Source organism: Lepus europaeus, chromosome 8, assembly GCF_033115175.1.
Source record: "Lepus europaeus isolate LE1 chromosome 8, mLepTim1.pri, whole genome shotgun sequence".
In the NCBI taxonomy this organism is placed as follows: domain Eukaryota; kingdom Metazoa; phylum Chordata; class Mammalia; order Lagomorpha; family Leporidae; genus Lepus; species Lepus europaeus.
Genome location: NC_084834.1, coordinates 49,783,672 through 49,798,884, shown reverse-complemented (window position 1 = coordinate 49,798,884; position 15,213 = coordinate 49,783,672). Strand labels below are relative to the sequence as shown.

The following is a 15,213-nucleotide window of genomic DNA, read 5'->3' as shown; positions in this document are numbered from 1 at the left end:
GCATTCCATATGAGTCCCAGCTGCTCTACTTCCGATCCAGCTCCCTGCTAATACACCTGGAAGGGTAGCAGAAGATGGTCCAAGTGCGTGGGCTCTTTTACCCACGTGGGAGACCTAGAAGGTGCTCCTGGCTTCGGCCTGGCCCAGCCCGGCCCGGGTTGTTGCAGTCATTTGGGGAGTGAGCCAGCGGATGGAAGACTTCTCTTTCTGTCTCTAATCTGTTTATAACTCTGCTCTTAAAGTAAATAAAAATAATTTTTTTTTTAAAGAAAGAAAATGACATGTGGTACTGACTGAGAAATTGATTTCTTTGTGCTGGGAGTTTTAGACTAGGTTGGCTGTTAGAAGATCTAGGATCTAAAAGTTTGGACTTGTTATATAAGCCAGTAACCATTTTAGGTTCTACAGAAGTGGTGAAGATTTTAAAACTTGGTGAGTGTTAGGGAGAATTTGACGTGAAAATAGGCTGAGTAGAATGGGGTTGAGGATGGTGTGGAGAGATTAGCTAAATTACGGTATTATCATTGTGAGATTCAGAAGATCAGTGACTCTGAAAGACTTTGGTTCTAGTCATATTTATGAGATCACATGCAAAATGGTACCACATCTGTAGGCCTTTGTTTTCTCATTGGTAAAATGAATCAGTGCCGGACACTACATTGTGGTGCAGCAGATTAAACTGTGACCTGGGATGCCAGTATCAGTGCCTGTTTAAGTCCTAGAGCTACGCTGCTTCATGTCCAGCTCCTGGCTAATGCGCCTAGGAGAGCAGCAGAGGGTGGTCTGAGTGCTTAGGCCCCTGCCACCCACTTGGAAGTTCCAGGCTCCTGGCTTCAGCCTGGCTCAGCCTTGGCCTCTGAAGTCGTTGTGGTAGATGGAAGCTGATGGAAGATCTCTTAATCTTTTCCCTCCTCCCTTCCACTCTTTTCCCCTCCTCTCTGTCACTCTGCTTTTTAAATACATAAGGCAAAGATCCTTACATTAAAAAGAAAAAGTCAGTGCCATGTAATGGATGATCTAAGGACCATTCTCATTCTAAATTAGTCTAATACTTCTTTTACTGCAACTTTGTGGTTTGTTTTTTAAAGTCTTCAATTTCACTTTAGCAATTACTTGATGGAGCCATAATAACACTAGCTTAAATTTTCTTTTATTACTTGGATACTAAACTAGTCATTGAGCATACAAGCTTGATATTACTTGTAATGCAGCTATCTTCTGGTTCACTCCCCAAATGGCTGCAACTGCTAGAGCTGTGCTGATCTGAAACCAGGAACCAGGAGCTTCTTCCAGGTCTCTCACACAGGTGCAGGGGCCCAAGGACTTGGACCATCTTCTGCTGCTTTCCCAGGTGCATTAGCAGGGAGCTGGATCAGAACTTGAGCAGCTGGAACTCAAGCTGGTGCCCATATGGGATGCTGGCACAGCAGGTGGCAGCTTTTACAGACTATACCACAGTACCGGCCCCTAGACATTTATTTTAAAAGTGTTAAAGTTTTTATGTAAAATACCAATTTCTTCCTTCAGGAATCAGTATTTGTAACAGAAGAGGCATCAAATCAACTATATCCTCCTGAAGAACAAGAACAAGCAGAACTTGATTTTTTATTTGATGAAGAGATTGAGCAAATAGAAGGACAAAAAAACACATTTGGTGATTGGTCTGATAATGATTCAGATTATGAAATTGATGACCTGGATTTAAATAAGATTTTGATCATAACTCAGACACCACCTTACATGAGAAAACATCCTGGAGGAGATCTAACAGGCAACCATATGTCTTGGGCAAAAATTACATCTGAACTTGCTAAAGTTATCAATGATGGCTTATATTATTATGAGCAGGATCTGTGGATGCAAGAAGATGAAAATAAACACACAGCCTTAAAGGTAATTATTATGGCCAGCATCTCTCTGCCAATGCTTCATTTTATTATATATGGTTGCTTATTTTTCTTTAAACTTAACAAGGTTTATTTTATGAAATTTTGAATGTAAGTATAATTTATATTTAATTGGAAAAATTCTTCACTGTATTTGATAGTTGGAAGTTGAGGAATGATTTTCTGAAAATAACTGTAATGAATACTAAAATTACAAAAGCAAAAACAAAAAAAACCCTGATACTGACTAAAAACCCTTGCTTTTTTCGGGTGAAAATAGTAAGAAGGCCCTTTCTCGTATGAAGGAATAAAAATGAAATTATGGACAAGCTTAATTTATATACTCCTTATCTGACTGTAACCGCAGCTGTCTGAGCCAGTGGTTTTAGAGAGGGATTACTTTTGTTACCCCCAGCTCTCCTTAGTTCATGATGATTTCTCTCAAGTAGAAACGCTCATAGACATTCTTTCCTTGTGTAGCATTACCATGTTGCTAGGGGTGCTGTGTGAAACCTTATTCTAACTTTTTATCTTGTAGTTTACACCAGATTCTGACCTGTATCCTAGTTATTAATAGAAAATATAAGAAGGAGACAGTAGTTTATTGGCTAACTACATTCATTTGATGTGAGTTATAATGATACAGGTAGGGATAAAAAAGGCATTTCTTTTCCTCTATCATTGGGGTTATCAAAAAAGCCTAAAAGTTAAGTATTTGTTTTGGGGATAGAATAATGGGGGAAAGTTATGACATTCTATGCTAAATAGAAAATGTATCATGGTCAGAAATAGAAGTAAAGTGTGGCCATGTACTGGTTGAATAGAGGAGCTGCCTATCCATGGGATTCTTATCAACAACAGGTGTTCTCCTTGGCCCTTAATTTCTTTCTTTCTGCGGTTTCCATTACTGCTTTCTGCCTCTTCCTTTCTTTAGCCCTGCATCTTTTTGCAGAACCTAAGTCAGGCTATGACTGCTTGTTAACTGACTTTAAGCCTGAGCAGTTTGCTGCCCATTCTGCCATGGGAAAGAAAGTATGTTTTTATAAAGTTTTTCAGTTAGAAGTCTTTCCTTGTTTAAGCATGTTATTTTATTTGTGATATTTAGATTCTATAAATAGTATCTTCTATAACACTTTTGGAAAGAGCTATAAATTTCTAATAATAGTTTATAATTGTACTGACCCTGTTCATTAAACTTGTACCATGCTTTTGAATAGCATATATCACCATATATGATTCTATGTATTTACTTCTTTTCTGTTTGGTCACATGGTCACATGGATGTAAGATTCATAAAGCTGTGATTATTTGTTTTGTTTAACATTGTTAGCGCCAGTGCTAGAACAGTTAGTTCCTGGCACAAAGCAGTGTTTGATTCATATTTGTTAAAATGGATAAATGAATAATGCAGTGAACATTATGCACTAAAACAAAAGAATCAGTTTAGGGAGTATTGACTCTTGAGAAAATATTTTGGAGGTTCAGATAGCTTCAAGCAACCTTGAGAAATACATGCATTTATAGGTTGTAGTTTCCTTTAACTGAAGTATTAACAATAATAATAAAAAAACCATATATTGAGTTATTGAGGCAGGTGCTGGCATTATCCTTTACATATTAATAAGGTTAAAGTAATTTTGGCTTTATAGGTATTACTGTATATTTGGATATGTGGATATGTCTTGTTTTGACCTGATTCGTATGTATATTCTCATCATTTAACTTACTCTCCATGGTTGTGATTCTGTGCTTAGTGTACAATTTCTGATCAGACTTAAATGTTTCCTGTGGTCTGCCTAAAGGAGAGAAGTCAGTCATTTAGCTGTGCTATTGGGATGTCTATTATTTGCCAGACATTATGCTATATCCTGGGCACAGAGGGAGAAGATAACAAACAGGGTCTCCATGTGCCTAGGATTTGCACATAATTGGGAGAGTGGACATTAAAATAAACCCATCCTAAGTACTTAGTCACAGATTACAGTGTTCTAAAAGAAAAGAACAGGATACTCTTGGATTGGGTGGTCAGTGAATGCCTCTTAGAAAGTTGCAGTGAAATCTAAAGTGTGAATATAATTAACCATGTAAAGATTAGGTAAGCCTACTTTTAGAAGGAAGGAATAGTAAGTTTCAAGAATCTGAGGTAGGAAAGAATTTGGCATATTTGAAGAACTGAAAAAATTTTAGTTTTGTTGCATTATATAAGAGGATAATTATGGAATATAGGCATGAATCAGATTATTACAAGAATTTGTTGGCAGTGTTAAGTAGGTTGGAACTTATGTAAATTTCAAATATAGTATCTTAGGATTTTACACAAGTTGCGTGATATAATCTAGCCCTTTAAAACAAGATTGCTCTGGTTGCTATGGCAGAGAATGGATTGTATAGATACAAGAATGGGCAGACGTCCAATTAAAGAGGTTATCCAGCCACTTGATGGATGTTGGTGGCTTAAGATACACTGGTGGCAGAAGAAATGTAAAAGTGAAAGACCCAGATATGAACCCTGAGGAATGATTATATAGGAAATTGTAGTGTTGTATAAACTAAAAATTGGGCCGGCGCCGCGGCTCACTAGGCTAATCCTCCGCCTTGCGGCGCCGGCACACCGGGTTCTAGTCCCGGTCGGGGCACCGATCCTGTCCCGGTTGCCCCTCTTCCAGGCCAGCTCTCTGCTGTGGCCAGGGAGTGCAGTGGAGGATGGCCCAAGTGCTTGGGCCCTGCACCCCATGGGAGACCAGGAGAAGCACCTGGCTCCTGCCATCGGATCAGCGCGGTGCGCCGGCCGCAGCGCGCTACCGCGGCGGCCATTGGAGGGTGAACCAACGGCAAAGGAAGACCTTTCTCTCTGTCTCTCTCTCTCACTGTCCACTCCGCCTGTCAAAAAAAAAAAAAAAAAACAAAACTAAAAATTGGTTCCAACAGGAGGTAATAATTAGATGTCAGAAATGTGAACAGTTTGAAGTAGATAATAATGAAAGTTGTGCCAAATTGATAGGACAGTTTAGTAGTCATTTTTGACTTCTACAAAAGAAATTTTTATAAATCCAGAAGCTGTATTGAACTACACCAAAAATTTGAGTGTAGGATTTGCTTCTAGCATGTCTACTGTTGAAGACAAAAAGTAAGCTAGTAAGTGAGAAAACATCTACTAAGATCCTTGAAGATTTGTTGGCAAGGTAAGCAGCTGCCAAGAGAAACCTGTAGAGAAATGGAGTAGTAAAACTAGTTTGCTCCAAAGACCATTGTGAAATTTAGAGTTGAAGAGTTCATCTGTAGAAACTACTTAATACAAGGGTGGAAGACAAAAACTGGGGACCAGCCAGACTTGGGAATTCCAATAAAAGTCATTTTTCCATTAAGTTGGTACTCAAAAATGAACATACTTTTAATGAAAGAGAACCTAACTTTTCCATTTACTACTTTTAGGGACTACAGAAGCTATTTCACAGGTTGTGCTTAGCAGAATAAGGAGGGAAAAAAAATCTACTAGACATTGTAATCACATAGCTTAAATTCCCAGTGAGGTAACCATCTGTTGGCAATCTAAGTATGATCATGGCCTATTAGTTTTGCCAACACCTAGCATAAGCAAATGTAGATACTTTTGAAGACAATGACTTGTGCTAGATCTCAAGGTATTTAGTCAAGTTATTTTATAAGGAAAACCAGCAGCAGCTCTCAAAGTTAAACAGGTTTGGAACTGAAGTACTATATGTGAGAATGAGCAAAATTGACAACAGAACCATACCTTAAGGTAATTTAGATAGTGGAATGATTTAAAAGAATATAGAATTGTTTTTTTTTTTTTTTGACAGGCAGAGTGGATAGTGAGAGAGACAGAGAGAAAGGTCTTCCTTTTTGCCATTGGTTCACCCTCCAATGGCCGCTGCGGCTGGCACATCTCGCTGATCCGAAGCCAGGAGCCAGGTGCTTCTCCTGGTCTCCCATGCGGATGCAGGGCCCAAGGACTTGGGCCATCCTCCACTGCCTTCCTGGGCCATAGCAGAGAGCTGGCCTGGAAGAGGGGCAACCGGGATAGAATCCAGCGCCCCAACCGGGACTAGAACCCGGTGTGCCGGCGCCGCAAGGCGGAGGATTAGCCTGTTAAGCCACGGCGCCGGCCAAGAATATAGAATTAACTATCAGTTGCTTACTGTGCTTAAGGTAATAAAAATTTGTTTAGAGAAGAAATTCACAAGTACAACCATAGAAATTCTGGAAGTAAAAACAGTTACAGAAATTAAAGAGTTCAGTCAGTTGAGATTATTAACAGCAAGGAAGACACAATTAGAGAATTCGTGAATAGACAGATTGGTCACGAAACTGGCGTTTAGTTTAGCTATGAAGATATCCACATTCCACATCAGTGTCTGGGCCCAATTTCCAACTCTGGCTCCTGTCACCAAACCCATCACCAATCAGACCCTCAGTGGTGTCGGCTCAAGTAATTGCATTCCTCCCACCATGTGTGAGACCTAGATTGAGTTTCCCACTCCCAGCTCTGGCCCTGGCCCAGCCCCAGCCATTGTGGACATTTGGGGGTGAATCAGTGGATTATAGTGGTCTGTCACTCCTTCGCTTTCTTCCCTGTCCCTCTCAAGTAAATAAAAAGAAATTTTATGAAGACTGGTTATAAGAAATTATTGAGAAATTAGCACAGGGAGGCAAAAAGATACCACCTATGAAAAAGGTATACAGTGATACTCTATACATATACAGTATTTGCTATTTGATATGTTTCAAATCAAATTATTTATATCTAGTAGGTTTTATTATAAAGCTTTTTACTTTGAGAGAATGATAAGCGAGAAGCTTAGAACACAGTGATTGAGAATGTCTGAATGCACATTTAGTCAGAGTTCAAGAAGAAAGAAGAGAAAATGGAGCAGAGTCAGAATTTAAGAGGTAATAACTGGGCTGGTGCTAGCATGTGGTGCAGCAGGTTAAGCTAGCACCCATGTCTGTGCAGTGGTTGAAGTCCTGGCTGTTCCAATTCCAATCCAGCTCCCTGCTAATGTGCCTGGGAAAGTAATGCAAGGTGGCCCAAGTGCATGAGCCCCTGCCACCCACATGGGAGACCCAGGTGGAATTACAGGGTCCTGGTTTGGCTTGACCCAGTCCTTGCTATTGTGGCTGTTGGAGTGAACCAGCAGATGGTAGGTCTCTGTCTCTCCCTTTTCTTAGCCTTTCAAGTAAGCAAAATCTTAAAAAAATAATTACAAAGGACATTTTCAGAACTGAGGAGAGATGTATCAGAGTTGAGAGGCCAGAGGGAAAAAACATTTTCAAAGAAATGAGTCATTAAATAGCTAAAAGGAAAGGAGGGCTAAAAGGAAATATTTATGTCATAAAATTTGTAATAACCAACTAACCTTCAAGCAGTAGATTCAGTGTAATCTCCATCCGTACCCCTACTGGCTTCTTGGCAGACATTGGCAATTTTATGAAGTTCATAGGAAAGTTCTGGTGGCCAAAATAAACCAAAGCACTCTCAAAGAAAGAAAAAGAAAAAACAGCCCCAAAAACAAAACCTCTGATGCTTTCTGATTTCCAAAGTTAATACAGGGACCAGCATTGTGACATAGTAGGCTAAGCTTTCACCTGTGGTGTGAGCATCCCATGTGGGTGCTGATTGATGTCCCAGCTGCTCCTTTTCTGTCTGAGCCTGCTCTCTGTTATGGCCTGAGAAAGCGATGGAGGATGGCTCAAGTGCTTGGGCCCCTGCACTTGGTGTGAGAGACTCAGAAGAAGTTCTCAGTTCCTGGATCAGCCCAGTTTCATCCATTGTGGCCATTGCGGAGTAAATCAGCAGATGGAAGACCTTTCTCTTTTTCTCTCCCTCTGTAACTCTACCTCTCAAATTTTTTTTAAAAAAGTCGATACACAGCTACAGTAATCGAGACAGTGGTTCTGGCATAAGAATAATTATATACATTAATAGAATAAAATTGAAAGTTCAGAAATAAACCCATGTCTGTTAATTGATTTTTGACCATGGTGCCTAGGCCTTCTGACAGGGAAAGAATAGTTGTTTCAACAAGTGATACAGGGTCAGACAGGATATACATAGGCAAAATAATGGAGTTAGGCTCCTCCTTCCTTTGCATCATATTTTTAAAATTACATCAAAGTGAATTAAACTCCTAAATGTAAGGGCACAGAGTATAAAACTCTTTAAAACATGGAATAAAATCTTTATGACCTTGCATTTGACTGTGGTTTGTTATGTGATGCTAATAGCACAAAGAACAATAGAAAAAAACAGGTAAGTGGGGCATCATCAAATTTGGATTTCAGAAGATTAACCACACTGGAAGTCAAAAGACAGTACAAATAGCACAGTACAATTTGTGTTAATCTCTCAAAAATGAAATACTTAGTTATCTAACAATGTATACAAGATGAAAGGAATAATATAAAACTTCATGAAAGAAATCAAAGAACTAAATAAATGGAGAAGTTCATGTTCACATATAGGAATTCTCAATATTGTCAACATGTCAGTTTTCCCCTAATTGACACTAATTCAGTATAATTTCAATCAAAGTAACAGGAAGTTATCTTGCAGATACTGACAAACTGATTTTAAAGTTTATATGGAGAGGCAAAGACCTAGAATAGCTAAAATGATTTTGAAAGAAGAAAAAAGAAGACTGTCCAACTTCAAGACTTAGAGCAATAAAGCTACAGTAATCAGGATAGTGTTGTACTGGTGAACCAGTAGACAAAGGAACAATGGAATGGAGATTCCAGAAAGGGACACACGTAAATACAGTCAGTGATCTTTGACAAAGCAGCAAAATTAATACAGTGGAGAAAAGGTGATCTCTTAAAGCAGTTGGTGCTGAAACACAAAACAAGATGCAGACTAAACACCTTTCACAAAAATTAAAGTGCATCATAGATATAAAATGGAGGAGCCAGCATTGTGATGTGGCAGGTTAAGCTGCTGCCTGTAACAGCTGCATCTGATACTGGAGTGCCAGTTTGAATCCTGGCTATTCTGCTTTGGATCTGGTTCCTTGATATTACTCTTTGGAAATGGTGGATAATGACTCTAATACTTTAGCTCCTGCTATCCATGTGGGAGCCCCAGCCCCAGCTGTGTTGTAACTATCTGGGGAGTGAACCAGCAGGTGGAAGATCTTCCCCCATCCTCCACCTGACTCTGTATAATGTAAAACTGCCTAGAAGATATTCTAACTGCACCCTTGGATGACTTTGGGCTTGGCTTGACTTTTAAGTACAACACTAAAACATAGTCTGGAGTAATTGTTAAACTGTATTTCATCAGAATTAAACTTTCCAAATCAGAGGTTGGGAGAAACACCAAAGACAAATGTGAAAAAATGTCTGTTAGCCAAAACATGCAAAGGCCTGTGAAAACTCAACAATTAAAAAAAAGATAAATAGATGGCAAGTATGCATATGAAAAGATGCTCATCGTTATTGGGAGTTGCAACTCAAAATGCTACACATTTATTAGAGCTGCCAAAACACAAAACAATGACAACGAATGCATGCCAGAATGTCAAACCATGGGAACTCTGATTTATTGATTAGATGCAAAATTACACAGTACTTTGGAAGACAGTTGGGTGGTTTCTTTCAAAAATAAACATGCTCAGCCAGCGCTGCGGCTCAATAGGCTAATCCTCCATCTGCAGTGCCGGCACCCCAGGTTCTAGTCCCGGTCAGGGTGCCGGATTCTGTCCCGGTTGCTCCTCTTCCAGTCCAGCTCTCTGCTGTGGCTTGAGAGTGCAGTGGAGGATGGCCTAAGTCCTTGGGCCCTGCACCTGCGTGGGAGGCCGGGGGAGGTTCCTGGCTCCTGGCTTCGGGTCAGCACGGTGTGCTGGCCGCGGTAGCCATTTTGGGGGTGAACCAATGGAAAAGGAAGACCTTTGTCTCTCTCATTGTCCACTCTGCCTGTCAAAAAAAATAAACATGCTTGTGTTGTACCATCTGCAAATTTACCTGGATAAGTTTATAGCCACACAATAACCTGTACATGGATGGTTACAGCAGCTTTATCATGAATGATATAACTATCATAAATGATATAACTTGGAAGCAGTGATTATTAGATAAATCACAGTTACATCCAGATAACGGGCTATTCAGTCCTAAAAATAAATGTTATCAAGGCGTGAAAAGACAAGGAGAAGCGTTAAGCTTCATACTGAGGGAAAGAAACTTACCTAAAAATGTGCTATACACTGTATAATTCCACTGTATAATTCCAAACATAACATTCTGGAAAGGGGAAGAACTATGGGAACAGTAAAATGATCAGTGATTTCCAGGTGCTGAGAGAACAGAGGAATGAATACATAAATTCTAGGGCAATGTATTGTACTTGTGAGTACATGTCCACCCAAATGTGAACTATACCAATTCAGGTTCATTAGTTATATCCAGTGTATCACTGATACAGCACACATGTCTGGAAGCAAAGGCTATATGGGAATACTTTTTTTTTTTTAACTTTTATTTAATGGATATAAATTTCCAGTGTACAGCTTATGGATTACAATGGCTTCCCCCCCCCCCCCATAAGTTCCCTCCCACCTGCAACCCTCCCCTCTCCCGCTCCCTCTCCCCTTCCATTTGCATCAAGATTCCTTTTCAATTCTCTTTATATACAGAAGATCAATTTAGTATAAAGATTTCAACAGTTTGCACCCACATAGAAACACAAAGTGAAACATACTGTTTGAGTACTAGTTATAGCATTAAATCAAAATATATAGCACATTAAGGACAGAGATCCCACATGAGGAGCAAGTGCACAGTGGCTCCTGTTGTTGACCCAACAAATTGACACTCTAGTTTATGGCGCCAGTAACCACCCTAGGCTGTCGTCATGAGTTGCCAAGGCTATGGAAGCCTTCCAAGTTTGCCGACTCTGATCATATTTAGACAAGGTCATAAAAGACAGAGTGAGGATAGTAACCAATGATCCTAAGAGTGGCATTTACCAGGTTTGAACAATTATACAGCATTAAGTGGGGAAGAGGACCATCAGTACACACATGTTGGGAGTAGAGCCATTGGTGGTAGAGTAGAGGTTATGATTACAAAGGAATGAGGCCCAAGTGCACTAGACAGGGCCTAGAACAAAGGATAGAGTCATTATTAGAGGAGCTAAGAAAGGTGCTGTCTAAGCTACAATTAAGTTTTCTGATTGAGAGGCAAATAGAACCTGATAGAAGGGGCTTGATAATAATCTGGTGGGCTTTAGGCCTTGTAAATTCAGAGGCCCAGACCTATCTATCTCTTCACATGGGGTATATCCTAAGGGAGGTGTGAACCTCCTAGGGGAAGGCACTCTGTTGACTTTCATTACTTGGCTGGCCTGGGAGGAGAGCTGGCCAGGTAAAGGCAGGTGGCATCTCTAACAAGAAATTTACAGTTCTGCCTGCAATGTTGCTGACCCTACTTGACCATCCCCTCAGCTGCAGTGGTCCCTTTGGAAGTTGGGCTGAGTGAAGGGCTTTTCAGCTTAGAGCCAATAAGATCTGTGGCTCTGACCTGGGCATCCTTGGACTCCAGGGCAGGTCCATTTCCAGTGATCCAACTCTTGGCAGAGCTGCCAGGGCTCTTCAGAAGCTGACTTCTGCTGAAGCCCAGGCTTACCACATTGAAAGCCACTGCAGTGGACTGGCCTGTTGGGTCTCCTTGAGGGCAGATCACTGTACAGATCAGCCATTAATAGGCCTGCCACCCATTGCTTCTGATGCCGAGCTTTCTTTTCCTCCTGGTTTGTGTTAAAGCAGACCAGAGGATGCAAGTCAAGGGAGTGCCCAAGTCCCATCTCTAATCTTCGGTGGCCTGAACTACAAGTCTATAGTCACAGGCATGTTCTGTAGTAGTTTTTCTAAGGTAGACAATGGGCTATATGGGAATACTTTTTGCTCAGTTTTGCTGTGACAAAACTTCTGAAAAATAAAGTCTGCTAAATAACACAGGATAAAATATCTGCAAATTATTTGGTAAAGGACTTCTTATATAAAGAATGCTTAGATTGGTTAGGAATTTGGTTAGGAATTAAGACATCTGCATCCCTTATTGGAGTGTGTGGGTTGTGGTCCCAGCTCTGCTCCCAATTCCAACTTTCTACAAGATAGCAGGTGATGGCTCAGGTAGTTAGGGCCTTCCTACTCTTAGAAGAGGCCTGATTGAATTCCTAGTTCCTGGCTTCAGCCTGGTCCAACCATGGCCATTGTAGGCATTTAGGGAAAGAACCATTGGATAGGAGCTGTCTCAATTTTTTTATTTCCTGAAAAAGTTTCATTTATTTTAAAGAGTTCAGAGAGAGAGAGAGAGAGAGAGAGAGAGAGATCTTACATTCACTCCCCAAATGGCTGCAACATCCGGGGCTAAGCCAGGCCCAACCCAGGATCCTAGAACTCATCTAGGCCTTCCCAGGTGGGTGGCAGGAACTCAGAGCACTTTGGTCATCTGCTGCTGCTTTCTCAGGTGCATTAGTAGGGAGTTGAACCATTCTTGCATATCAGTATCACAGGCAGCATCTCAGCCTACTGTGCTACAGTGGCACTCCTAAATAATTTTTTGAAAGATTTAAAAGAACTCTTAAAATTTTAGACTTAAAAATGGGTGAAGAATTAGAATACTTTTTAAATTTATTTGCAATCTAGAGAGGGAGAGAAAGAGAATCTTTCATCCACTGATTGATTCCCCAGTTGGCTGTAACAGCTGGGGCTGGCCCAGGCTGAATCGGGGAGCCAGGAACTTCTGGGTCTCTCCTGTGGATGCAGTGGCCCAAGCATTTGGGCCATCCTCCGCTGCTTTCCCAGGCACATTAGCAGGGAGCTGGATTGGAAGTGGAGCACCTGGGACTTAAAAGTGGCACCCATATTGGATGACAACACTGCAGGCGGAGGCCTACCCTTTTATGGCACAGTGCCTGCCCCAGATACTTTTTCAAAGAAGATATACATATGGCTAATAAACATGATAGGTTGCTCAATGCATTTGCCACCAAAAAGTAAAGATAAAAATCATAGTAAGGTATTATCTCAGGCATATGTGCATGTGTGCGCGCACACACACACAAGTGTGAGGAGGGAAACAAGGGGGAAATTGGAGCCCTTATGCAGTACTGGTAGGAATGTAAAATGGTGCATCCATTTTGGAAAACATTCTTGCAGTTCTCAAAAATTTAAATATAGATTTACCATATCCAGTGGTTCTATTCTTACATATATAACTAGTAGAAACTAAAATGTCTACACAAAAGCTTGTACACAAATTTTCATTAACCAGTGAGTGGACAAATGTGATATCTATACAATGGAGTATTTCAAAGCTAAAGAAATAAAGTGATATATGGTACAACATGAAAACTTGGAGATTACAATAAGTGAAAGGAGCCAGTCTCGAGGAACTACATTATTTTATGAATCTATTTACATGAAATGTCCAGAATAAGGAAATATGTAAAGATTGTGCTTTTCTATGGTAGGTAGGCAGTAGGAAATGTAGATTGATTGCCCATGTATATTGTGTTTGGAGTTACGAAAATGTTCTAAAATTTTATTAGTGTTTTCAGAATTCTGATTAAATAATAAAGCAGTTCAAATTACTTTTGAGTGAATTTTACTGGATATAAATTACAAGTTCATTAAATGTACAACAGCAGCAAATACATGGAAAGGTATTCTGTGTTCTTGGATAATTTACCCAGAGTGATGTACAGATCCAGTGCATTTGTAACAAAGTCCTAATGACATTTTTTTGCAGAAATAGCATTCCATCCCAAAATTCATATGGAATTTCCCAGTACCCTGAACAGCCATAATCTTGAAAAAGTTGGAGGTTTCATATTTCCTGATTTCAAAACAGTAAAAAGCTTCAGTAGCGAAAACATTGTGGTATTGCCATAAAGGCAGATATGTAAGCTAATGCAAAACAGACCTGTAAATTAGTTATCTCATTCGTTTAAATGAGTGTTGACAGGTTCACAAAGTCTAAATAGATGACTGACAGTTCAATAAATGGGTGTTGCGAAACTGAATAACCACATGCAAAATAATGCAGTTAGACTCCTGCCTTATACTATGTGTGAAAGCTAAACTGAATTAAAAACAAGCATACCAAAAATTATAGAGAACTTAGGGGACATGACACAGATTTAGCAGTGGTTTTTTGGAAATCAAAGGTGTATAAATTGTAATTCATGCAAATTAAAAACATGTATGAAAGGACAAAACCAGTGAAAAGACAACCTATGGAATGGGAGAAGATAATTTGTAAATCAGGTATCTCATAGGGAGTTAGTGTCCTGAGAATATGAAGAACTGTAACTTAACAAAAATGCAAATTAGAGCCAGTGCTATGATGTAGCAGGTAAAGCTGCTGCCTGCAGTGCTGGCATCCCATATGGGTACCGACTTAAATCCCAACTGCTCGAGTTCCAATCCAGCTCCCTGCTAACGCACCTGGGAAGGAAGCAGAGATGATCAAAGTGCTTGGGCCCTGCACCCATGTTGGAGACCCGGAAGAAGCTCTTGGATCCTGGCTCTGGATCGGCCCAGCTCTGTCCATTGAGGCCATTTGGGGATTGAACCAGATAGAACATTCTCTCTCTGCCTTTCTGTAACTCTGCCTTTCAAATAATCTTTTTGAAAAATGCAAATCAACAAAAATGTGACTTTTTTAAATGAGCAAAGGACTTGTACAGACATTTCTCAGAAGATTATATAAAATGGCTGATAAGCATTTGAAAAAATGCTCAATATTGCTATGTATAGGAATGCATGTCAAAATCGTGATATCACCCCCACACTCATTAGGATGGCTGTTTTTTAAAATTTTATTTTAAGAGAGCTCTCATCCACTACTTCTCAAATGCTCAGAACAGTTGGGGATGGGCCAGGCCAAAGATAGTAAATGGGACTTCAATCCAGGTCTCCCACATGGGTGGCAGGGACCAACTACTTGAGCTATTACCTGTTAAGAAGTACACGTTAATGACAACTGTAAATAGGAGTGGAGCTGGGATTTGAACCCAGGCATTCCAATATGGGATTCATGCATCTCACGTGTTACCCAGTAGGCCAGTGCCTGTCCCTAGGATGGCTAGTATTTTTAAAAAAATAATAATAGGTTTTTATAAAGAGTGGAGAGTTCAGATCCCTTGTGCATTGTGGTAGGAATGGTAAAATGATGCAGGCCCTGTGGAAAACAGTATGGCAGTTTCTCAAAAAATTAAAATAGGAATCTGGGTGTATGAAAGGTGGGTAGCAGGCTTCCAGCACTGACCTTCAGTGCAGGCTGTTCCAGTCTAACCAGTTTGTAA

General features: G+C 40.2%; 1 protein-coding gene across 8 annotated transcripts in view; it reads left to right on the top strand.

The window, feature by feature from the left end:
• LARP1B (La ribonucleoprotein 1B) overlaps nt 1-15,213 on the top strand; it is a 142,408-nt gene that overhangs the window by 43,430 nt on the left and 83,765 nt on the right. For all 8 annotated transcript variants that reach the window (XM_062199640.1, XM_062199634.1, XM_062199633.1 and 5 more), the window contains exon 11: nt 1,528-1,893. In XM_062199640.1, the coding sequence (XP_062055624.1) occupies nt 1,528-1,893 (366 nt within the window). The remainder of the gene's footprint in view (nt 1-1,527; nt 1,894-15,213) is intronic.